At 42.9% G+C, this 27,110-nt stretch overlaps 1 protein-coding gene across 1 annotated transcript in view; it reads left to right on the top strand.

Annotated features, from left to right (window-relative positions):
* The first annotated feature begins 6,732 nt into the window (after positions 1–6,732).
* LOC119657648 (5'-3' exonuclease PLD3-like) overlaps positions 6,733–27,110 on the top strand; it is a 113,612-nt gene continuing 93,234 nt past the window's right edge. Inside the window, exon 1 of the mRNA XM_038064655.1 lies at positions 6,733–7,219. Coding sequence (XP_037920583.1) covers positions 6,848–7,219 — 372 coding nt within the window. The 5' untranslated portion in view covers positions 6,733–6,847. The remainder of the gene's footprint in view (positions 7,220–27,110) is intronic.

Below are 27,110 nucleotides of genomic sequence, written 5' to 3'. Positions count from 1 at the left end.
TTCCTTGAACTGACAGTTCCCTTCCTTCTCTCCCCTCCCGTTGGTGAAAGGAATTCCCTGATTTGAAGACTCCGCAAGGCGGGAGATTTTGGGCCTAGTTCGAAGTAATGTGACAAACGGTTCCAGGCTAGCTCTCTGACGACGGGGAGGTGTTTAGTTGGTAGTCCGATGTAAATGTATTCATTTCGCCTTTGGGGATTTATTTCTTAAAAATAATATCGTCTGAATGTAGACCCTCGCGTTCTCGGCACTTATTTAATCGAACAGTAAAATTACTTATGACGCCTCGGCAGGTGGACTCAGGGATGGCTGCCTTTTCATGACGGATATTTTCTTTGAAATACGCCAGTGAAGTTGATTTATTGGCGTAAATTTTAGATTTAAGATAACCTCATAGGAAAAAGTCCATAGGGATTAAATCTGGACTGCGTGGAGGCCAATTTATGTTACCTCTCCGGGAGATCAATTTGGACGTGGCAGAGATGTATTGGACGTGTGTGAAGTTGCTCCGTCCTGTTGGAACCATGTTCTTTGGTTATAACCAGAAAAGTTTTGCAGTTCAGATACCAAGAAGTTGTCTAACATCCCCACATAACGTTCTGAATTCACTGTAACTGCACGCCCCGTTTCGTCTTCAAAAAAGTAAGGGCCGATAATTCCTCACGCCGATATCGCAGTCCATACGGTCACTTTAGGCGAATGTAGGGGTTTCTGATATTTGCGTTTCGGATTCGTTGCACTCCAGTAGCGGCAGCTCTGCTTATTTACGTGGCCATTAAGATGAAAATGAACTTCATCCGAAAACAACGTTGAAAATCGCTCAATCACCTAATTTACGAAATTAAGCCTCTGACTAGCATCTTGCGGCTTTAATTCTTGCACCAATTGAATTTTGTAGGGGTGCAGCTTTAGGTCTTTGTGCATAATGCGATGTAATGATGATCTATGCACATTTAAAGCACTTGCGCGCTTCCGAATTGAAAGGTTCGGGTCGGGTTAACATTCTCCACGTTTTCTACCGTTCTTGACGACCTAGGCCGCTCGGATTTTTGATTTATCCAGCGTTGTACCAGTCTCTTCAAACTTTTTAACTCAATGTCGAATGAGAGGAATGCTTGGCGCATTATTTAAGTGGCAAAAACCTCGAATACTGCAGAATTGTCTACGCGCAACAGTTGCCAAATCGCCGTTTTTGTAAAACTCTCGCACGTACAACGCGCGGTCTGCTCCCAAAAAATGCTCCATAGCGACTGAATTCCCAAGAGCCAGGCTGCCGATTGACATAACCCCCGTGCCCCTCGGATACGTTGCGTTCAAGCAGTAAGCTAAATAAATATAAAATTTCTTTTGAGACACCTTGTATTACCGTTCTGCACGGCCTCTGTGAAAAACACAGATGGTCGTGTGGAAGCAAGATATGGAATGGGGCGACTTCTTTGATGTTTTGAGTTGGGTCAGAACATCGGGGTGATACTCATTTTAAATGCTGTCTATATATTTGCCAAGCCTTAAGAAAAAGCTTCAAACCCAAGTGTGTGGGCACTTGCCAATCATCAACAAACACTCGCAACGCAATGTAAATGAATCTTTAAGGAAGCTCTGCCTTTGGTTTAATATTAGGCACACACGTGCAAGCAAGTTGGCAACTTGCGGTTGCAGCGAGATTGCATGTCTGTGGACAAGTTGCGGTTGGTCGATCAGGATCTCGCGTCAATCAATAACTTGCTTGACAACTTGGTTGCTCGTCTGCTAGTGCAACGCACTTGCGCACGGTGATGATGTTGATACGCAAAATCAAGGTAAATATTTGTTGAAGGTTTGCAGTTTGCGGCAAATAACAAGTGTTTGGCCGCGGTATTAGAATCTTCCTTTTTGCCTTCGAAAATTTGGCAGTTTTGGCAGCTGGAGGATAAATATTTTCTCCACAGTTGAATCACTTTGGTGTTTAGTCACGTGTTTTAGGTCATTAGCGCAATCTCTGAACCTTTGAAGTTTATACATTGCAAAATTTGTTTATTTCAATTTTTTTTTTTTTAAATTCATTGCGGTAAACTGAATGGTTTTGATGCTTTAAATTTGCTGAAAGAGGCGTTCATAGTTCCTTAGAGATGAGGCTTAAGAATATACTATGAGTCTTTCCTGCTTGTCGTAAACGGTAACAAAAAGGGATAGAAATTTGTGGGGTGACAAGAAAGAGTGTGTACTGCATCACGAAAGAGCTTGCATGTGGCGGCAAATCTTTCCATGGTGCTGTGAAGAATGTTAACGGTCGACTTCTTATCCATGATGACGAGGAACTGAAGAGGTAGAAAGAGCATTTCACCACGTTTCTTAACCGTATTACATCCCGTGAGGTTGCATCCTCTTGTGGATGAAATGGTTAGTCACCGTAACATGCGAATACGGGCTGTTCCTCTAAGCAGAAGAGGAATTCTATCAACCATAAATGTATACAATCGGAGTAAAGGCGCTGAGCTCGACAGTTTCGGTGTTGCTTTTCAAGCAACCCTTGTTTCGCCCGGGCTTTTGGTCGTTTTGGGGGGGGGGGGGGGGTTGATCTTGGCGAGTGAATTCTCGTTACCGCGAAGACGCCACTTTCGTATTTTTTTGACGATCGGTACTACTCCATATCGATCGCGGATATCCTCATTTCGGGTGTGACCAAAACGTATCGTTCCAGAGTTCAGATGCGATCTATTCAGGTTCTCTTGCTTTCGCCGAACTCATTTGTTTTATTACTTGCTTCACTTCAGTTGCGCTGACAGGTGAAACTACTCCAAATGTCGTCAATGATTGTGGAATTGGAGAACGAACAAATTCTTCTTCTTTTCTTGCTCGAAATATTCTCTCCATCTATCCGTCGTAGTATCGTTCTTGTGATTTACGCAACAGTGTGTCCATGGCTTATGGCAAGTCGATACAGATCTCTCTTGCCATTCCGAGTATCCAGTTCATCGTAAAGATCTTTGTAATGGACTGCTCGGGTGACAGCGGCCGCTTTATTTGATTTCTGGTGGGAATTCTTATAAATTTGCTAATTGGCGGGCGTTTTATCATGTGGTAGAGGCGTTTCTTTTCACGAACATGCATTTCCCCACCGTCATTTCACAACCAAGTATCTCGGTTGATGTACCGCTTACCTGGCTTGACCCTTGATGTCTTGAAGTGGGTTCCATGATTCTTCCACATTCGTAATGGTTGGTAATCGCCTAAGAGAAATCATTTCTTCTTTCTTGTCACAAAACCGCCACCATTTAATGCGCGGTGGGTCAATGCGTTCCTCACGCTGTTTTATTGGTGGCTTGATTCGCAGGACGGAAATCAACGGCCGATGTTGAGGTGCGATGGTCTCATAAGGAACGACTTTGCAATCAGTGACAGTGGTAAAATGTTGGCGTCTTATGAGAATATAGTCGATTTGCGTCTTACTGTTTCCACTATAAAATGTAGGAAGATGAGACAATCGTCTGATGAGCCATGTATTCATAAATACAAGGTCATGGGTGCCCGCAAAATCGATTAAATTTTCGCCACCGTCATTGCACATTCCAAACCCCTTTCCCCCATGGCATCTTTTCGCCTACATGGCCATTAAGTTCGCCGACAATGATGATATTGTCATCAGCAAGCAAGTTGCAGGTCTTTGCATCGACAAGTTGCCAAAAGGCATCTTTCTCGGCATCAGGTCGACCTGTCTGAAGAAGTGAACATTGTGATCAGCTGATATAATGGTGAGCTTCATTAGCCGCTCATCAAATCGTGTGACTTTTTTAATGGCGTTATGGAAACCCTCTGAGATGGCAATGCTAACACCATATTGAGTGTGTGGGCTATCAAAATAGTGAAGTTTATAGCCACTTTTACCGCGTTCGCGTTCTAAGCCGCAGCGGGGCCGTTCTAAGTCACAGCGGTGCCCGTCCTGCCGCGTCGACTGAGGTGGATGCTCTTGCATTTTTCGAAGGTTTGTTACTCAATCCGATCATGTTGTTTTTAAAGACTGTCACCGAGAGAGATCAGGTAGGATTTAACATAGTAGAAAAACTTCAATTAGCTTTTTTTATTTCTATCCCTGATCTCAGCACTTTGTTTTTGTTCTACTGAGAATAGTACAAAGTACGTTGCCTCAAACCCTTTCCTTTCCCTTGGCTTGCGAATAGCATGCTGTGCTAATAACATTTTGGAGTTTCAAACAAGAAAGTTGGTCGGTGCAAAGGCCTCTCACCCGTATGCGATGTAATCGGAAGGCGGAGGTGGTCGTGAATAGGTCACCCATAAAGAAGGTGCGACAATTGCATTGCTGCTTATGTCATGCAGTGGAGTCTGCTCTCTCAAGATGGCGACGAGTGGGTTGCCCCAGAGGCACTTGCTGCAGAATAGTAGAGTAGGAGTGCAGACATCTAGGGAAGTCCTTTGGGTCTGAAGTGCGTTTTAGATTTTCGCAAGCCATGGTACATAGGCGTGGTTGATACGCCATGGCCCACTAAGGAGTGAATGGCAACCACGTTCATAGTCTTCGCCTAGGTTGAGACGAGTGAGCTTCCAAGTCTTCAACGATTTTCTGAGAGGAAAATTGTTATAACGTGTTGGTTGCTCTCTCATAAACGTTCGCAAAAATTACATGACTGAGATTTATAACAATAATAATAATCGTTGGTGCAACAATCCATATTGGATCAGGGCCTTGAAGTGTGTTAGAGCGCTTCATTCAAGACCATAACGGTACACTACAGTAGTACACTGTTGGAGGCAATGCGGTCAGCATTGCGCTCGCCTGAGATTATTACCCTGAGAGTTATATATAGCTAAAATGGCCTAGTTCAAGTCAAAATTGACTGAAGTAAAATATTTTCTATTTTGAATAGAGAAAGTCCTGGGTTGATATTGGCTTAATGATGGACGGGACCAATTGGGGAAAGTCCTGGGGGTTTAACGTGAGTACCTGCCGTGTAGGCATAATCCCACGGTCCTCTTCGGACACGGATTGATTTTGGTGACTACAATCAGAGCCCCGTCATAACTAGCATAGCGGTACTGGTTTATACTGAGTGCAGGTTCAGCATTCATACCACTGGATGTGAGGCCTATCTAACACCTCTGCCGCAACTAAGAGGTACGGCACCCGAGTTATATAGCGCAACTCCACGCTTGAGCTCCGAGGAGCTCTGCCCGCGATATAGGCATAACCACAACCACCATGAAACTTCCACTAGGGGGCCAACCGCAAATAACCGGGCCGAGAACACATCCTACAGGAATTCTCCTGGAACATATGTTCTCAGAGGGCAATCGCGGTTCCCATGGCACCAGATAACCTTCGGTGAGGCATCGTGGCCGAAGCCACTTCAGATGAGTCCCTTGCAGACTCAGGTCTAATTGCCCTCCTCGAGTACGTGGGGACGGAATCCCCGGACCAATTGGGGAGAAACTATCTTCCTGGGGGACCTGTCTGTGGGTATTTCCACATACTTAGAATTTATTCTGAAAGTTGGATACTACGAGGCTTCTGGCCAGCTTGAAGTAGAACCAAGGCCTGGTGAAAAGGCTAAGCTTTTAAATGAAATAAACTTCATGTATTTAGTCTACAGGCGAGAGGGGACGCTTCTCTTGCATGTTAGAAAAATCATCAAGTTTATTATTTGTTTGCTTTTCCTACTCCACTCTCCGTTCACATGTCCCGTTTTGATCATGTTGCCAGTCAATGTTGATACTTTCCAGTAAAACTTTCGAAATGGGACCATTCTGGTAAATTGGTTTGATTGCATAAAACTCCCATATTTTTGTCCTTTTGAAACCGATTAAATATTTATATGTCCTCCGAAACATTTCGTTTATTGACTCCTTAGTAATGGCATGTTCCAGTTTCTTTTTTCGTTGGTCATGTGGAAGTAATTAGTGAAGCACCGACAACAGTCAGGTGTGAGTGAGGCAAGTTTGTTCTCAGAAAAAAAGCGCTCAAATGGAAAACTACAATCCACTATTCAATACGAATTGGTTAGGGAGGACTTGGAAACCTTTATGATGTGCAGCCTTCATGTGATGGATGAAGTCTTGTCCAGGACTGTGAGGCTCATTAAGTATTTAACAAACTACTTGGACTAAAAGCTAAAGCTTAACAGGCAGCGGCGAAGTAGTGGAAGATGGAAAACTGTTGGATGTTTCCATAAGTGGGTATTTCTTCAACGTATAGCAATTACTTGGTCATATAAAATTGATGTGGTCATTCGACAGTTAAGTCGCCCAATCAAAAGTCCCGAACGGCAACCATATGTTGCACGAAAATGAAAAGTTCAAACATGAGGTACGCTTTTCGTTGTACAATCTCTGCAGTCCTTAGTATACTTCTATGTTTCGGATAACTTTTTCAATAGTTCGAAAATTGCGTCTAAATTGGAAATTTTTAGGCATCCCATTTCACTTAACTTCCTAGTTACGTCCTTCCAGAAGTCCACCTCCTTTGCGGTAAAACTGAAAAAAAGGCTGTTGTTCTTCTTTGTGTGGCTTATCCTTGCATCAAACCGCACATTTCAATTTTTACATGTATTTCTCACCTCCATGTCAACCCCTAAATGAAAACCATATTGAAAGGATGAATGTTCCGTCGTAGCTCATTTTTTCACAGCCCAATTGGATCAATGACACGCAGAAATTTCATTAAAGAAGTGCCCAAAAGGACACGCTAGCACACTTTCTTCGAGCTTCTAGTCGAAATCCAACCGTCGCAAGGATCAGACGTGGCCACGGTCGTGCGTTAGTATATTTTCCGTGAAAAGTCCGCCGAGTTCAAATTACATGTAGTCCTTACGGATATGAACGACTGGAAAGCCTTTCTGTTGATTGGGAACTGAAAATGCCATCTTTCTGGGATTACATTCACATCGGGAGACCAACCGACGAACATGCTCACCGCAACCTCCAGGAGGGGTTATTTCAAATCGCATCGCAAACGTGTAGTATCCTTGTGCAAGTGAATAATACGAATAACATAAGTTATGGTGGAAATGCAACAAATGTCCAGTACAATAACTTTCGCTCGCATGGTGATAGTGCTGATAATGCTGCGAGCTTTCACAGTGATAACGGGCAGGAGGGGGAGCAGCGGGTTGTCCTGCTGCCCTCCAGTTCCTTGGCCTCGACTTCGGTGCCAAAGCCATCGTTCCGAAGACCGAGTCGGAGTGGGAGTGCTAGAAAGTTATTTACTAATTATAAGCACCGTTTATCGGTAAGCAAGAATATTTTGCCCTTTGGACGTATGAGTTTTCCTTGATTACTGCGGAAATTAGTGAATATGTTTATTAGATTTTCTTCTAATTAATGTCGATAATCCTGTCCTGTGAAAACTATATTTGATGGGTGCGAGATGGGGGAAATTTGGGAGATAGTCCTTAATATGGAGTGTATGCCGACAGTTTAGAAATTATGGAAATGTAAATATTTAAAGGTCATAGTGTAATATGAACTGCTTCCTCATATGGAAACATTTGGATAAAATAGCGAGAGTTTTTCTCCGAAGCTTCTCAGTATTCTGAGCTGATTAAAATCATTTTGTTTGGTACGAAATATATAAATTATAAATTTTTATAGCAATGGTTCCATGACAAGAGTTTAACAGATTTTTTATTTGGGATATTAGAAAATTTCATGCGTTTGTTCCTGGTATGTCAGAAAAAGCTCCATGGATATTTCGTTATTTGTTACTTTTAATCGAAGCCATGAAAATATTTCTTATAACCGCCGTGTCACGTAAGGAACTATGTTAGGTAGTAATGTAATTTTCTGAGTTTTCTCCCGACTTATTTCAAGATGTACATAATCAGTGTATGCTCACTAGGAGCTGGGTAAGGAAATGGTCAGTTTCACCATGTTTCTGATTCAGCCTCATTACTAAGTTGCTAATGAGCCACGTAGCCCATCTGTCTCCAGTCTCATTTTGCTAAGAGAGTTGCCACTCATCTACTGTACGTTGCCGTTCTTCATGAGTAACCCCTCCCTTGACTCTTCTCTCTTGCGTTTGTATATGGCTTTACGCTCACTTCTGCAATCACCATTACGGCCGGTTCAGAGACAGTACTTGTGCCAGACGCTTACGATATACCTGCTTTTCAAGTACGTCTGCCCATATAGAGCAGAATAGACTGCAACTGCGATGAACTCATCAGGAGACGTTGCCTGCTAGACATAGGATCCCCAATATTTGCTATTAGCCGACTTAAGACCGAAACTCCAGCTGGAGCCTTGTCCGCTGCTTTGATTGGCTCAAAAATGCTCATCTTTGCGTCAAAAGTTTGTCCAAGGTACTTTCTTGTTGGTTTTTACTCGATTTACGAATCGCGAATCGATATGGGACGTGGGGTCGGACCTCTCTTTTAGTCAGGATGACTACTTCGGTTTTTTCTATGAGCAGTCATCCATCCGTTTACCCGTCGCATCAATATGCCAAGTCTGCTTTGCGCCTGTTCGACATTGCGTTCAGTAACAAGCGCCGGGACATCATCTGGTTAACCGACCAGGCGCGACTCTTCTGGCATGTCGAGTCTAAACAGACTATCATAGGAAGAGTTCCAGGGGCCCGGCCCTTACATGAATCCGTGCGCTATCCCCAACGCGGCCTCCATCTTGGGACCCTCTAGCGTCTCATAGAACAGGGGGTGGTTGTTTAGATAATCTCTCAATTTCAGCATGAGAAGGTCCGCCAAGTGGAAAGTATTGTCTAGTGTGCCTACAATGTTTTTATTTCTTACGGAATTAAAGTCATTTCTGACGCAAGTGTTACGAAAAGCACCAACTATCGAGTTCGGCGGCTGTGTGTCTCCGCTTGATGGACGACATCAACAACTTGCATGACAGCATCAACTGTGTATCTCCAGGCTCTAAAGCCCAACTGACGTGGGGATAAGCCTCTGGCAGTACGTATGGCTTCAGCGAGTCTACTTCTGATGAGCTTTTCGAGCATTTTCCCATACAAAGTGGTCTGGATGAAGACGGCAACTCAACAGGCTGACTTCGACATGGAACCATATCCCTTTGGTTCATTTCGAAATCCGCGGAAGACAGGTTGGGAATTGGGAGAATAAGCTAGATGATTACTATCCATATGTATGAGGGAAACTTCCGAAGAGAGGCATTCCCTCTGGACGTTAAAGGAGAGAACAAAGTTCAGATTCAGACATTCCCCAATTGAACTATGAAGACCGCTTTAACTTTGAGCTGGAATTGGTACAAGGGGGCTCAGAAAGCTTTGAAGAAGAGAGTAAAATCAGCAATTATGAAACCACGTCGTTCTTCGATATCGGTACCGCCTGGAAAGAATGCCATTCTTCTCTTATTTTGGGCAGCTTCCCTATTTACATTCCGAAAGTTGTCCTATACGACTGCATCAATGTATAGATATGAAGAGGAATCAATTCTAAAAGGGTCCCGAAGGGCGCCGTTGGTCGTGTTCTCATGATGTAGATGTAGTTTTTGTAGTTTTTTATATCTCCTTGACTATTGTGCTGAGGTCTGCTCCCTCCGCGTCGTGTAATTTTTTTATACTTATATCAATCATGGTGTTTTTAGGTTGCATCAGCTTTTCCGCCAGTTGGCAGTTAGCCACGGCCGCTTCCGTCTGCTGATCAACACCTCCCCGGGTATCTGGAATGGACGCTGGGGATGGTCTCAATACCCCGATGACACGATCTAGAGTTGATAAAAGCGGGGAGCTATCTAGTGACAGTGATGGCCATTTGCCACTCCCATATAACATCACAGAGTGCAGATTAACCTGAACTTGATGTTACAATATTTGCATTCCCGAAATTTGGACAAAACAGTGAGGGGAATTTAAAATAGTTAATGTGTCATACGACATTCTATTTGGTACCACCGTCGGCAGGAATCACGCTTTCCCAGATATAGAAATTATGCGAAGCCCTAAATATTTTCTGTCTGTCATTGCGAATAGGAAAGTTCGCTGATCAATTAGATTGAGAACCTTTGATTTTCTTGGTATTTATCTTCAGTTCGACTATGCTTTCCTCTTTCACGAAATCCAAAGCCAGTCGACCAAGGCTAATGAGTTGATGATAGAGTAGCAATAATGTTTTCTAATTATTTGGGAAAAGTTTATACCGTCATTTCCACCGCCAAATCGGCTGCAACCATTCCTGAAATCGGTAAGGAGCAGTTAAAGTGGGGATTTAGACCCCGTATTGCTCCACAACGATTTGGAGAGACTTAATGTGGTCGATACAGAAAATCCAGGGTGGAAAGCAGCATATTACTTTGTCCAAAAAGTAACACCAATTTTTATTTATCTCAAAATGCATTTATTTATTTTTGCAAATCTATTTCGTCACCTCCAACGTAATCCCCTTTGGAAAAAATACGCTTACTCCAACGTATTTTCCAATTCTCGGAACAAGAATTGAATTCGCCTTCCGGGAAGGTTTCCAGAGCCCGTAGCCTTTCACGTTATATTTCTTCTGTCGTCTCAAAATGATTTTCCGGCAGTGGTAAATCAGGCGAATGCGGTGGTTGTGATATGATATGCCTTGAATTTTTGACAAAGAACGAGTGCTCTTTTTCGAAGAAATTGAGTTGTTTTGATATTAGTCGAGACTTTATACGTTCCAGGCTCAAATATATTTCAAAATGGTATTGACAGATCCTTTTGATATAATAACAGCATCAATGATTCGACGATTGACAAGCCCAAGCTCTTTGAATTTTCTTGACGTGTTGATCATCGGTAGATTTATGGTCGCTCGGAACGCCCTTTGGTCTCACCACTTTCGCGACTTTCTTTGAACTATTTATACTTCAGAATCTTGTTACACTCTCACACTCTCTCAGATTCTCAGGATTTAAGTATAACTGGAGCTACCACTTCCAAAAGAGAACTTATAATGACCTTTTTGAAGGCATCCGGTTTCTTTAATTTCAGTGGTTCAAAAGTTCTCATTACCCATTTTAATGCAGATTCAAAACATGCTTCTTCGCGATTCTAATTTTCCTTGTTACCGAACCCCCCCCCCCCCCCCCCCCGTAATTGATATCAGGGTGTATTGTATTTCGTTATAGAGGCGGGGCATAGGCAATGCGTGTTGCGACGTGGATACAACGGGCCTCTCTCACTTTTCTCGGTAAATACCTTGTCTTTCTTTTTCAGATAGACTGTCCTGTGTTCCGCCCTTGGGTAATATTTTGGTCGGTCAAAAAGCTTCTGTGGTTTATTTAATGCTCTCATAGAATTTCCTGAATGACCTCACCATGTGCCTTTGATCTCACTATTATATATTGCCAATACATTTTTCTACCGTGGCCAATACCTGGTTTGTTTTGCCTGGCTAGGTTATTATTCCACCAAAGTACATCCCGTCTTAATTGGACAGCTGGCTTCATATGCATCTATTGCAGTATTCTGAAATTATTTTCAGCTATAATTCGTTCCTGATGCCTTTACTTACCATTAGCTGGGTCATCATCATAAGAATTAATCTACTTGGATTCTTTATTGTTGCAATTATTCTCGGTGTGAAATCAAATTGTTCTCTAACTTGGTATAGAAGGCTTATTAAGCACTTTCCAGTTCTTAACATTCCACTAATAATAATATTCCTTAGGCTTATATTTATTACCTATGTGTATCTAGCTTCTTATCATCGATATATCCAATCCAAGTTCAAGGTGTTTTGCATCCTTAGACCTCGTTATGCGCGCTGGCTTGGCAGCCGATCCGTAAGTAGGAAATAAGGGGTAAGTAGGAAATAGGTGATACCACGACTGCTGGAAAGGAAATTGGAGTACATAGGTATATACTTCAAATTGGATTTTTGCATCAAGAAGTGCGATAGAACCCAACCGTCGGCCATCTTCGGAGAAAGAATTCCACTGTATAGCGTAACCAACAATAGAATTGTCATCATCATCATCATCAACGGCGCAACATAAAGAAAGAGCGTCAGTATATCCGCCGGTCGATCAACAAGATAGGACTCCCACTGACAGTTGGATCATACAAGATGTCTCAAAAGAAATTTTGTATTTATTTAGCTTACTGCGTGAACGCAACGTATCCGAGGGGCGCGGGGGTTATGTCAATCGGTAGCCTGGCTATTGGGAATTCTGTCGCTATGGAGCGTTTCTCGGGAGCAGACCGCGCGTTGTGCGTGCGAGAGTTTTACAAAAACGGCGATTCGGCAACCGTCCCGAACCTTTCAATTCGGAAGTGCTTTAAATGTGCGTGGATCATCATTACAGACCTAAAGCTGCACCCCTACAAAATTCAATTGGTGCAAGAATTAAAGCCCCAAGATGCTAGTCAGAGGCTTAATTTCGTAAATCAGGTGATTGAGCGGTTTTCAACGTTTACCAACATTCTGTTTTCGGATGAAGTCCATTTTCATCTTAATGGCCACGTAAATAAGCAGAGCTGCCGCTACTGGAGTGCAACGAATCCGAAACGCAAACATCAGAAACCACTACATTCGCCTAAAGTGACCGTATGGACTGCGATATCGGCGCGAGGAATTATCGGCCCTTACTTTTTTGAAGACGAAACGGGGCGTGCAGTTACAGTGAATTCAGAGCGTTATGTGGAGATGTTAGACAACTTCTTGGTATCTGAACTGCAAAACTTTCCTGGTTATAACCAAAGAACATGGTTCCAACAGGACGGAGCAACTTCACACACGTCCAATATGTCTCTGCCACGTGTTCGCGAAATTTTCTCAGGCAAATTGATCTCCCGGAGAGGTGACATAAATTGGCCTCCACACAGTCCAGATTTAACCCCTATGGACTTTTTCCTATGGGGTTATCTTAAATCTAAAGTTTACGCCAATAAATCAACTTCACTGGCGCATTTGAGAGAAAATATCCATCACGAAATGGCAGCCATCTCTGAGTCCACCTGCCGAGACGTCATAAGTAATTTTACTGTTCGATTAAATGAGTGCCAAGAACGCAAGGGTCTACATTTAGACGATATTAAATAAATCCCCAAAAAAGTGTATTTTAATAATTAGTAAACATTTTTTCTATATGGCTTACTTTTTTTCAATCGATTCACTAAATATAAAATTTCTTTTGAGATACCTTGTATAAGAGGTCGATGTTAAACTTGAGGCAGCTCTTAAACCCTACGAGAAGCGGCGACATAATATGGAAACAAACGTAAGCGGTCAGCACGTAGTGATCCGTTCCGAGGCCAATGCCAGTGTCTCTCTTGTGGCACACATCCAAAAGAAAACTCCTAAATATATTACTGATCACGAAGTGACCTATTTGGTTACTCGTACGGTGACGTTTAGTTGAAACCCAACTGACCTTATGGCAAGCTTTGTCCTTGAACAATGTGCCACCAATGATATGACGATGAAAGCTGCAGAAATCCACACAGTTCCTATCATTATCATTGCGGTTGCCAATACCGTGTTTTTATTTCCAACACACATCCGAGCAGATGGACTGGACTGGAATCGTAGAGTCAGAAGTCTGTTAGAAACCGGCTCCCTGGTCAAGAGAGCGCGTAGTGTGGTCATCAGAAATAACCCGACACCGGATCCGTATCTGCTATCACTTGACTTGCCAGAGTACAAAAGCATATTGTTATATGTGAGAGGAGAGGGATGGGAGTACTCTCCAGAATCCCACCATCTTACTTCGATCAGACCCAGAATTCCCAGCTTATATCGTTGGAATTCCAGCTCGAATTGTAGAAAGTGGGCATTCTGGGAACCTTCGCTAATGTTCTCGAGGAGCGTGTGGATTTTCTAGAAACAAATCATAAACCGTTTTTGATAGCGCAAAAAATTTTTGCCGTGAGGTGGGTGTCTATACGAAGTGTTATTGACGTTTCGGTAGCAATAAAGTTTCAACATTTGTAGGTAGTTGGCCCACAAAATTCAATCCCTTCTAGTCGCCTCTTATAACAAGCAGGGAAGGCTTTGAGGGTCTTTTTAAGCTCCAAGTCAAAGGGCGCATTTTCCCCAAGATAGGTGAAATGTTATCCTCCCATTCATAGTGGGCCGGTCATTAGCAAATAGTTCACTTGAACTGCCCACTTTTCTGTTGACTAATGGGACTAAGTCACGGCCGTCTGCATCACTTTATCTCTACTACATTCCTTTTATTTTCAACGATGTCTCTGCAAATGAATCTTCTTTCAACTCTCGAATGCGTTCTTGGTTTTTAGCACGAGGTCTCTAGAAGGACCGAGTTTCGCCACTCAAGCTTTTTCATCAAGTTGCGACTTCCTGGGGTTTTCTTCGCAGCTCGAAGCATTTGGCATGATTGGAACGGCTCGCTTAGAAAAAGCATTTTCCATCTTTCCGCTAGGTTTACGTACGGGCGATATCACTTGTATGTTACATTAGATTATTACTTTATGGTGTTCTTGCATTGTATCTTCTGATTTTCACTTCATTTCCTCACAACAATACAATAGGATTCGGACGCACGTGAACTGTTTTCTCTTTTGCCATATTTTCAACATTTTTTGACTTAATACATTACACGTTTTTCATTGGAATATGTTATAATAAAAATATGAATACTCCACCCACCCCTTTCAAGACACCCGAATAATTCATATTTTAAGTGGCTCTGTCTTCAAATCAAATTAAATCACTTCACTTCCATCCAAAATAAATCTTTGCCTTACCAGCAGCAGACACAAAAACAACACTTTCCTTGAGTTCTTCAAATCCTCCAACTAATAGTGAATATCCTCTTCTCACATGGGACAAGAAACTAGTCTCCTAGTCAGCTGACTTGCCGGTTAATTTTCGTTTAGCTGTCCAATATCTCGATAATTTTTATTAAAATCGGTTCAATGTCTGTCCGTCTGCCTGTCTGTAAGTCTGTCTGTCTTTTTTTTTCGACGTTGGAAGGTGGAAATGTTCAAAACCTACTGCTGGCTCCTGCCACAGTTATGTGAGAGTTCTACTCACTAAAACCACCTCCTTCTCATTCCACTCTCCCCACGGAACTCCTATAAAGTATTGCGTCGCGGGGCTGGATCAGCTTCCCTTCCTTGTTTTCGTCGTAGTTCTTCCTGCCTAAGCTATTGGTGAATAGCTAGCATTTCCAGGCATCCGTTCACTCCAGCATGAACTCCACAATGTTTTCGGGTGTTAGACGCCTGTCTGCGACCGCTTCCATTCTTGTTCGGTGCGCGGTGAACCTGGGGCAATCAAATATGACATGTTCCGCATTCTCAGCCACGTTACCACATCTGGGACAGCATGGTGATTCATCGTGACCAAATTGATGTAAATAAGCACGATAACCTCCATGTCCACTTAAAAATTGTGTTAATTCGTAGCTTAATTCCCCATGTTTTCATTCAAACCATCTCCGAATATCCGGAAGGATACGGTATGTCCAACGACCAGTTTGTGACTCGTCCCATCGCTTTTGCCACCCTTCGATAGATTTCCACCGTGCCAGCGGCCGTCCAAATGCACTAGACTCCCCAGCTGCATACGTTTTGTCGTAGAGTCGCCGTCCTTCATTCGACAAGATGTCTATGGGGAGCATCCCTGCTAGTACATATGCTGCTTCTCCTGATGTTGTCCGATACGCACTGCATACCCGGAGTGCACTTAGCCGATACGCCATTCCCAGTTTTCGGCAGTTCATTTTGTTATTCAGAACAGTTGCCTAAACTCGAGCTGCGTATAGTAGCACGGAGCTGACTAGCCTGGAATAACTACTCCCAAGTATTTGAGCGATGGTTGGGAGTAAATTGTTTTTTCGCCAACTTTGATTTTCACAGTTGTGTTCTTTCTTCTCTTGCTAAGGAGAACTACTTCTGTCTTATGTTCAGCAAGTGAAAGGCCAGAATTTCTCAACCAGGAATTGATCTCCCATATCGCTTCATTTGCATAGATCTCGACCTCGTCTTGGTGCTTTACAACCACTGTTATTCCGATATCATCGGCGAAGTCAATAGTTATCACGTTCTCCGATAGGAGAGGACACAACCCTGTGGCACTCCGCAAGTTGTCGGGAGTATTTTTAGCCCATCGTCCGAGTTGCAGTAAAGTCTTCTCCCAAGGAGAAACTCAACCACAATGCGCACAATGTACTTCGGGGCCTGTATCTTGCCGAGTGCCTCGATGATTTTTTTCCATTTTGCACTATTGAAAGCATTTTTTACGTCGAGGGCTATTACTGCGCAGCATTTTCCTTCTTCTATTGCAGCAAGAGCCAAGCCAGTCTGCATGCTGATTGCGTCGACAGTTGATTTCGCCTTACGAAATCCGAATTGTTTGTCAGAAAGGCCACCTTCCTTTTCCGCAACAGCGAGCAGTCTGTTATATATTACTCGTTCAAATAGTTTGCCAATGGTATTGACCAGACATATCAGTCTATATGAGGAGGGGTCACCCAATGGTTTACCTACTTTCGGAATGAGTATTAGCTTTTGTAGCTTCCATTGCTCGAGGAATTCTCCTTCCCTAAGCCATGTCGTGAAAACTTTGGCAAACATACTTGGCGTTGTCCTGGCGACTACTTTCAGGGCAATATTAGGGATTCCATCCGGTCCTGGAGTCTTTTTTTCGGTCAATCTTTTTGTTGCGTCTAGAACCTCCTCATTTACGACTATCGGAACTTCGTCGGGATTTAAATGTATTGCAGCCAGACTTGTACAATTCACATCTACTGGGAATAGAGTGTTCACTATATTCTGCAACAACTCTGGACAAGTAATCGGTGGGAAGCGTTCCTCTTTTAGTGATAACATCACCGACCTATATGCGCCACCCCATGGGGTCAGCTTCAGTACACATCCTCCCGGATTCGCTCTTTGCGATAGCTACTTGTAATGTTTTTCTCGCATTTTTATATTGCACGTGTAGCTCCTCGAACTCAGGTCAGTTTCTTTTGCGCTGGAAGCGCCCCTTAGCTTTGAGGTACTTTTTCCGGCATTCCTCAATTTCGGAATTACACCAAAAATTTGAATTTCGTCCTTTGAAAGTGTTACGTCGAGGTATAGCGGCATCGCATGTTGCTGCAATTTTTCCACGACCTGTGAAACTTTGTTTTGTGCGTTTCCCGATAGCAATGTATCTTCCAGAAGTACCTCCTTGAACATTTTTGCGTCGAATTTCTTAGTTACCCAGCTCATCGTTATTCGTTTTAATGGCAAATTATTCCTTTGCGAGGTTTCAAAGATGATAGCCTGATGATGGCTGTGTTTGTACTCCTCGCTGACACGCCACTGCAAGTCTCTGATTACAGTGTCACTGACGAAGGTGAGGTCTACCACCGATTGCAATTCTCCCCTCCGGAATGTGTTGGCTCCTCCAGAGCTGACAAATACCACGTTCAAGTGCGAGAATGTCTACAGCAATATTGGTCCTCTTGCGTTGGTTTCTCTGCTACCCCATTCTTCTGCCCATGCGTTAAGTCGCCGGCTATTACTTTGGGATGGTAGCGACTATCTGTCTGTCTGTCACACGCACTTTTCTCAGAAACGGCTATACTGATTGACACGAAATTTGGTGAGAAGGTGGGAGCTGTGGACCCCCAGATATGCAGTGAGTGATATCCTTCTATGTTGAGATTTAGGGGGGCCCCATACATGGAAAAAGGGGTTGTACAATTTTTTTTCAGCGAATACAGTCATGTTGGCTATCAAATGAAAGGTCTCGATTAGTACTTTTCGAATCCGGTCTTAGTTAAAAAGCGGGGAGTGGGATGGGTGGAAAGTGATGATTTCTGTAACGGACCCGGGGTAATTGATTAAACCCCCCCCCCCCCCCCCTTTATAGAGTGATAGAAGTTGGTAGTAGTATAAAACATAATATGAAGCATATTATCCCCAAATTTGATCAAAATCATACTATTAGTAACAAAGTTACAGTAGCTCAAATTAGACGTTACCAAGTAAATTTACTGCAACTAAATATCAATATCGCACTAAAGTGAATAGTCTGGCATACTAAATGCATATACATAACGGGCTACGTACAAATGGGATAGTTCTACACTTAAATATACTCACAGAAGAAGCAAACAAAACCTGAAGCGCCCAGCTTCCGGTTCCCCGACTTGTTCAGATATTGATCCCGAAATTCCTCTTCAGTTGGAATAACGAAGAAAGCTGCCCACTAGCACCGTTGTCTTCATAACGATCATTTTTGAAATTTTAGAAAATTTGTATATTAACCTTCATCATCATCAACGGCGCTACAACCGGTATCCGATCTAGACCTGCCTTAATCAGGAACTCCAGACATCCCGGTTTTGCGCCGAGGACCACCAATTCGATATCCCTAAAAGATGTCTGGCGTCCTGGTCTACGCCATTGCTCCATTTTAGGCAGGGTCTGTCTAGTCTTTTTAAGGTTTTGTGTAAACACAAAACCTTATTAAAATCGGTTTGCTGTCTGTCTATCCGTCACACGCATTTTTCTCGGAGACGGTTGTAGCGATTGACACCAAATTTGGCAGAAAGGTGGGAACTGTGAACGCTCACGCACATAGTGAGTTACATCCTTTTACGATAAATTTAAGGGGGGTCCCCATACATGCAAAAGGGGGGTGTAAATTTTTTTTTCATCAAATATAGTCATGTGGGGTATCAAATTAAAGGTCTCGGTAGCCGGTCTTAATTTTGACATCTGCGGGAAAGGTGCGGAGTGCGGGGGTTGAAAGTGATCATTTCCTTAAGGGGCCATTCTCAGAAACTACCCAACCGAAAAATCTAAAAAAAATCAGCAGGCTGCCACTATATGGGGCCTGGGCTCCGAAATACCTTCGACACCGATACCTTCTCAAATAAAGTTAATAATAGTACATTACTATAATTTTTAGTAATTGACAGGAAAACCTCCCTTAAGTTCACTCTATAATCACAATGTTGGCTACAGCATGATCCTGCCAAATTTGGTGAAAATCGCACTATTACTAACAAAGTTATACTAGGTAAAATCTGTCGCTCCGCTGTAAATTCAAGATTATGAATGTCAATATCACTTGAAAGTAACTATTATATTTTCACATAATATATGCATATTTTACGTGTTACATGCTAATGGGACAAATGTACACCCAAATCTCTTTATAAAAGAAATACACAAAACCTTTCATACCTGAAGCGTCTAGCTTCCGGTTTCCCGACTTGTTTTTTCTACCATGGATATTGCCATTATAGACTTTCCGGGCTGGATCATCCTCATCCATACGGATTAAGTGACCCGCCCACCGTAACCTATTGAGTCGGATTTTATCCACAACTTGACGGTCATGGTATCGCTCATAGATTTCGTCGTTATGTGGGCTACAGAAGCGTTGGAAATATTTAAGTGGATTTTATCATTTCGGGGGAGGTTAAAAAGTGAGAGGGTTTTGTGAATTGTCAAATGGAAACATAAAGCTAGAGGTTAGAGGGCACGGGTAAATAAAAGTAGTGCAAGATCCTCACAAGCCGCACGTCAGGAACATAAGGCTGTGATCATTGCAAGTTACGTATATTATAATAATGCTATTGACCTATGCATAATTATATTGCTTGAAGAGAAAGTATGCATGAAAAAAGGATCCTCGCTTTTGTAGAGAGGACAGATTAATGATCCTTTTAGTGACATTGATAGTGCATGTTTCGTTAGGATCTACGTCAAAAAATCGCGTAGTTTTCCATCCTTAAATATTTTTAATCTATGTAGGTACGTTTTCCAGGAGCTACTTACTCTCTCCTTCAGTACTTTAGCTAAAGTAGCAGTAGGAGTAGCTGAAGTACTGAAGAAAGAATAATTAACTCCCGAAGTACCTATCAACACGGAATAAAAATTTGGTGAAACGAATAGCAACGTGTTCTTATTATAAACAGCCAAGTTCCATGCTTCATTCTAGGGAAGAGAGTTTCCGAAGCTTTACCTGTCTGCGGTTCAGGATCCACCCAGGTTAGCAGTGACGTGGGCTATAATCCTAGGGTACTTACTTTAAGTCTCTAACGATAACCTCATGTACAAAAGGCAAGGACACGCGCTGCACCCTCATCGCTAGTAATTTTAATGTGGAGGCAACGCTTCGATCGTCATTTCCAACTTATAATATTTTACGAGTAGATAATATGCCCAAATATTTGTTTTTTGGGGGAGGCATTTAGATACACTGTTTAGCATCTTAACACTCCTCCTACTTAATATCCTTCTAGAACGATAAAACTAATAAAAGAGGGTCACGCCATCAAATTCCCTTCTCGGCAATTCCGAAAGCTGTAAAATTTCTTTTGCTTTCACCTTAAGAATTGCAATCAAAGAATTCATCACGCGATAACTAATTGCGTGTTGTAGGATATTAAGTCCTGTGGAACGTGATCAAACGTCTAATAGAAGCTCGATGTAATTCTAATACGTATTTAGTCCATTAACTTTTTCAATGATGGCCTTAACCTAGTAACGTTGAGTCCTTTAATGCCTTGACTGCGCAGAAATTGCTCGACAAATGCAATAGCATTCGATACTGAATGAACTGTGGGAGGTGATGAATAAGAATGAAATTCACAATTTTTTTGAGTGCCATTGATCAATAAAGCAATTTGGTAAATACGCACACAGATGTTTTGGGTTCATCAACTTCTTATTGATAATCAATTCAAGGGGGAAAATTAATGAAATTTTTCTAGTTTAATATTTATAGGTTTATGTGTATAAAATGTTAGGCCATATTAAATGGCGAATTTACTTTGGATAAGAAAAGTCCTCCTACTTATCAGCATTTTTCAGGATTACCGACTACTTTAAAGAATCCGCCTCTGGCCAATTTTCTGTCTTCAAATTGAATTAAGTAAGTCAACGGGTAGTATAGGTCCCAGGGCGAAAACCCGATGGAGCATAAAACCTGTGAATTGTCTGCTAGACAAACACTAACAGCTCTACTACCAAAACCTAACTCCAGTTCCACGCAGTGATGGCTAGTTCTTTCTTAAAGAAAAGCTGTATACGGGGAAGGATGATGGAAAGTTTCCGCTGTTCAAAGACGGTACAAATCGTACCAACTGGTCCTCCAGATTGGGCGAAAGAATAATTCGACTATTTTTTCATCTCCCCCCCTCTTCTTCTACCCCCTCTCGTGAGGTCTGCTTGAAGTAGGTTTCTTAGTCAACCAAAGAAACCCGCTGTCATCGGCTTAGAAAACATAAGTCAAAGGATATACACTCTGCGCTTGTGAGAAATATTTAAATATATAAGCCATATTAACATTCACGCCCCTACACAGGAGTTTGCAGTGTCGGAGAAGGATTCCTTCTACGAGCCAGTAGAATGAACCCTTGAAGCCTGTACTAGGTATGATTTAAAAATCATACTTGAAGATTTTAACAGTCGGGTGTTGAAAGTAATTGGTTTGCGCGGTCCACAAAACAAACGTGGGCCTCTTTCATCCAAATTAACTACGTGGTAATCGAAGGCTCCCACTTTTCGTCACCTTCTCTGATTCGGATCACTATCTCGTTTACATAGTACTCCGGGCTCGAATTACAACACCGCCCAGAATCCCCTCTGACAATCAGGTGAGAATGATCATAAGAGGGAAACAGATGCCGCAATAACCGCAACCAACAGAGGTCTTGGTATAACACTTGACGTCAGAAACGCCTTTAATTCCGTAAGATGGAAAGACATTCTAGGCACACTAAACAATATTTTCAACGTGCCGAACTATCTCTTACGGATATTGAGGGACTATCTGAGGAACCGTTCCCTGCTCTATGAAACACTAGAGGGTCAAAGGAGGATGGAGGTCACATCGGGGGTAGCACAGGGATCCAGCCGGACATTTAGAACGCTACCTATGACAGTCTACTTAAACTCGACATGCCAGAGGAGTCGCGCCTGGTCGGTTATGTAGATGATGTCGCAGCGCTTGTTGCTGGACGCACTGTCAAAGAGGCGCAAAGCAGACTCGGCATATTGATGCGACGGGTAAGCGGATGGATGACTATTCATGATTTCAACCTTGCACTGGAAAAAACCGAACTAGTCATCCTGACTAAAAATAGAATTTCGACCCTTCGTCCCATATCATTCAGCGAGTCGATAATCGAGTCAAAATCAACGGTAAAGTACCTCGGGTTGACTCTTGACTCAAAGATGAGCTTTTTTGAGCAAATCAAAGCAGAAGCGAACAAGGCTGCAGCTGGAGTTTCGGCGTGAAGTAGGCTAATGGCAAACATTGGGGGTCCTAGGTCTAGCAGGCGACGTCTCCTAATGAGTTCAACGCAGTCTGTCCTGCTCTACGGCGCAGAGGTATGGGCTGGGGCTCTTAACATGGAGGTATATTGGAAACGCCTCGCGCAAGTACAGAGACGGGGAGGTATGTGGGTGGCGTCTGCGTACTGCGCTGTCTCTGAACTGGCCGTGATGGTGATCGCGGGAGTGAATCCCCGTTGCCTTTCTTGCCAAGGATCGTGAAGCCATATACAAGAGCAAGGGAGATGAGCCAAGGGAGTTGGTTGCTCGCGAAGAACGGCAACGCACTCTAGACGAGTGTCAGCCTTCGTGACAAAATGAAACTTAGGTGCGTGGCTGAATCGGAAGCAAGTCTCATCATGCTGACTATTTCCTTACCCAATTTTTAAGAGGGCATGGAAGTTTTCAGTCTTACTTGCACAAGATTGGAAAGGCCCGGTCTCCGTATTGTGTGTTTTGCAATGGAGTTGTGGACGACGCCCACCACACTGGTGGGATGGGGTTCGTCAGTAGCTCTATTTAAACACAGGAGATCTCTTTCCAGGGAACCGTGTTGCCCATTATGTTCGGGCCCTTCTCGTTGCTAAGAAGATAGAACTCGACCGGTGGAGGAGCCGGGTGGCAGGGGGTTCCTTGAATTGACAGTTCCCTTCCTCCTCTCCCCTCCCATTGGTGAAAGGAATTCCCTGATTTGAAGGCTCCGCAAGGCGGGAGAGTTCAGAAATTAGCCCGAAGTAATGTGACAAACGGTTCCAGGCTAGCTCTCTGACGATGGGGAGGTGTTTAGTTGGTAGTCCGACGACGTACCGAACCAGGAGCCCAATACTGTGTGCGTAAATGCATTCACCGACTGCATGGGCATATTGGAGTAATGGGTTGATTATTTCGATGAACTGCTCAAGAATTAGAATATCAGTGAGTTGGAGGTGAAGCTAATTGCAAACGGCGGATAAATACTGTCACTCTGTGCAACCTAACCCAATGGGATTCCAGCCAAACTGATTAAATATTGTGGTGACCAACCATACCAAGCGGTTTATCAAGTTATGCCTAAGGTGTGAAATAGTGAATTAATGCCTGATGATTGGCGTAGAGCCATTATTTGTTTCATACGCCCAGGCCATTATCGAACCACACAAAAGAGGCTTCCAGCAAATCAGAAACAGATTCGATTTTCTCTTTGCGCAAGCGATGGAAAAACTGTTTGAATATGGACATCAGTAATCGACTTTAAGGCCGTCTATGATAGCATGGCCATTTTAAAACTGCACGGCTGTGAGATAATTCGATATCCTGACGAAATTGATAAGACTGACTACGCTAACCCTGACAAATATGGCCCTGGAGGGCGTTGAGGTAAATGCGAGAGGCACCATCTGCTTTAAGTCCACCACACTACCGGCCTATGCTAACGATATCGACATCAAGTGGAGATGTACAAACTGCCTTCATCCAGATCGAGCAGGCGGGGATTGGTGCGAGATCTTGGGCTGCACATTAATGAAGGCCAGACGAAAATCAAAGAAGCAACATATCAAATGGCCTTGGTCAAATTATAACAATAAAGATAGGAGACTACAACTTTGATACTGCTACAGCTACAACGATGAAATCCGCCCACCGTTGTGGGCATTGTTGGTATTAGCAGAGCTTATTTCAGCTTACAAAAACTGAGCCAAAGTTCTTACTATACAAGACAATTATCTTGCCAGTTCTCATGCATGCTTTGGAGACTTGAGTTCTTAGCAAGAGAAATTGCGAAATCCGCGTTCGAGAGAAGAATCCCTCCGAAGAATTTTGGCTCTCTACAAGAGGATGAACGACTCTATTGAGCGATACCATGACCGCTGTGAATAAAATGCTGTTCAATATTGTTATTCGATTGTGGTGGGTGGGTCATTTAATCCATATGAGTGTCTATAATCCAGCGCGGAAAGTCTATAAGGGCCAATATATATGGTACAAAAAGAAGATGTCGAAGACCCTGTTTATGGTGGCGTAGGGCAGGATGACAGATAGTAAGGGATATCGAATTAGTAGAATTTGGAGTTCGTTCTCCAGACATCCCGGTTTTGCGTCCAAAACAGGCAGGTCTAGACCGGATACTAGTTTTTGCACCGTAAATGATGATGATGAGTAATAAAAGTAACTCCAACGATTTTAGTGCATGTCATAACCTCTTGACCGAATTATTATGTAAACAAAAGTGGTTGCAGGACGAAAATCTGTGTCTCCAGAAAGTATTAAACTTTGGAATTATGACTTCGATGTCGTTCGTTTGGCCACTGAGTTGTTTCATCAAACTTTACCAGAGGAGCAAACTACGGGAAAATTTGTGTACTCACCAATATAAATGAAATGTTTATAAGTTTAACATTTTTCTGCTGAAATGTAGGAAGTTTAAGATCCAAGCTGTTGCATTTTAGTTTGTCTACCCCGGCTTTCCAGCGCCACATTGCATAATATGATTTAGGGTTCTAAACTCGTTAAAGGCTACTCTCATTGCGAAAGAGAATTATCTGCTTTGGATAATACTACTTCCGAAGGTGTCCTGATTGCGGTTAAGTGTGTCTTGAACCCATATTTTCCTGCTCCTTTTCCGTTTGCGACTGTGTTACCCTACATACTTCTTGGGCAGAAAGTCTATTTGTTATTTCATGTGTATATTTCTCCTGTCCTTAGTCCTTCTCGCCAGTAAGAGAAATTCTCCAACAGATTATTGGTAATCCAAAATGTTATTTCCTCCCCTTTACGATGTACAAATCGCTCGTCTCAATTCCTTTCCTGTACGAACTTCAATGAAGTCACCGATCATGAAGTCCAGGGAGTTGTTTTATACTTATTTTACAGTCTATATCTCGTTCAGACGCGGGGTTGGCTCGTCTTGATCGGTTGCGCCATTTTGCTTGTGGAATTGGTCGTCAAAAATGATGTTTTATTCAGATTCAAGCTGAGACTGTGTTGCATGTGGTGATCATTCCAGTTTTGAATAAGTTGGTTGAGATCAGCACGGCTATGAAAAGCTAGGAAAATATCATTTGCCTAAAGCGGTGTATAGGGCGCCGAACATTGGATGTCCCGTGTGACAATGTCCATAACAAGAACAAAGAGGAGTGGTGGGGGCGCTTGCTTGATGAACACCGACAGAGAAACGGTTTTGATATGCTCACCACACTTCGAACTTTACTTTTTGGATCGAGGTAGAGCAATTTAACCCAGCACACGAGTTCTTCTGTTACTAGGTGCTGCTGCAGAGCATAGCGGATGACTTCGTGTGGTACATAGGCAAACGCCTTCTCGGAAATATAATGTAGAGAGGATGGTGCTTCTCCACAAGTAATCGCGCAGCGTGTATTGCGTCTATGCTCAGAAGCATGGAGGCCGGCAGTAAATGCTAAATTTGAGACTTTCGTTGATAACTCGATCACAAAGAACACGAGTTTTGGGGCGCTTCGTCATCAATGTTGGGTTAATGCGTGAAGCAGTTTCATAACGCAGTTATTGGCTGATAGCACTGACGTTAGATATTTAAATTGCGGAGTTCCGGGCAGGTCACCTCCATTGACAGTCATAGTGCCTCTTTCTTCAGCCTTTGTCCCATTCACAAGCGTAGTTGACTTGTCGTGATCGGTTGCGCCATTTTAATAATAATAATAATAATAATCGTTGGCACAACAATCCATATTGGATCAGGGCCTTGAAGTGTGTTAGAGCACTTCATTCAAGACCCTAACGGTACACTACAGTACACTGTAGGAGGCAATGTGGTCAGCATTACGCTCGCCCGAGATTATTATCCTGATTTAACTCAGGTACTCATTCACAGCTGAGTCGACTGGTATCCGGCGTCAAATCACGATACAAATCCCACTGTTGCAAGCGAGATTTGAACCGCGACCTTCCGTATGACAGCCTTGTGCTCTAACCACTCAGCTATCCGGACACCGCCACCGCCATTTTGTTTTACCAAAAGCCTGATCTGGATGCAATCGCGAGGCTTTCAAATCCCCCATCTAGGCTATCAAGCCACCGTTGCTTCGTCTCTCTTGGACATGAAATGTGCCAAAACAATAAGGTTGTACTGATGATGTGGCTGTGCTAGTTTTTGGTCATCTTGGAGCGGTGTGTAGAAATATGCAATGTACCGTTGATTTCATTAACACTTGGTGCCTCATGCATGAATTTTGAGTAAATCCAAATGAAATCACAATGGAATTATGTACAAGAAGGAGGAAACTGAATGGCTTTTGCTCTCCAGAAATAAGGGGTATAACCTTTCAACTCTTTGAGAAAGTGGTATATTTGGGAGTCATTGCAGACAAGAAGCCTCTTTGCAATAAACATGTTGAGGTAAAGATGAGACGAATTCTCACAGTTTATACGCTGTACAGGCGGACCTTTGCCTCGAGGTGGGGACTTAGACTTCATGTAGTAATGTGGATATATGTTCCTATCCGTAGTGTTGAGGAATAGGGTGAAACAAAAGAGTTTTCACTGTAAACTAGCCTCACTGCAAAGAACTGTGTGCCTGGGTATTGCTGGTGCCATGATCACAGCATTCGGCCCAGTTCTAGATGCATTACTCAGTTTGCAGCCCTTGGATGCATATATTATATTATAAAGTACTGCAATCAGAACATCAGACAGAGGAAAACTGAATCCAGTCTCTGGCATACATTTTTTTTTGTAGAAACTTCAATCCCTTCTGGAAATTATTTTACCTGGGTATATGAATACTCTCCGCTTTCTTGCCGATGGCCTTCCAAACCTCAAAACATTGGTTTGCTTCTTTGCATAATTTTTCATAGAAGCCTCCAAGCTTGTCATTTTGTCATGTGCAGTGGCCTCCCCTCATTGAGAATTGCCGTTCTACTTGTCTTCTGTCCTCTAGTTACAAAATCTACTGTTTGATTATTCATCCTGGGAAACT

The sequence above is a fragment of the Hermetia illucens genome, chromosome 5 (genome assembly GCF_905115235.1).
Source record: "Hermetia illucens chromosome 5, iHerIll2.2.curated.20191125, whole genome shotgun sequence".
In the NCBI taxonomy this organism is placed as follows: domain Eukaryota; kingdom Metazoa; phylum Arthropoda; class Insecta; order Diptera; family Stratiomyidae; genus Hermetia; species Hermetia illucens.
This window is presented reverse-complemented; position numbering and strand designations above follow the sequence as displayed.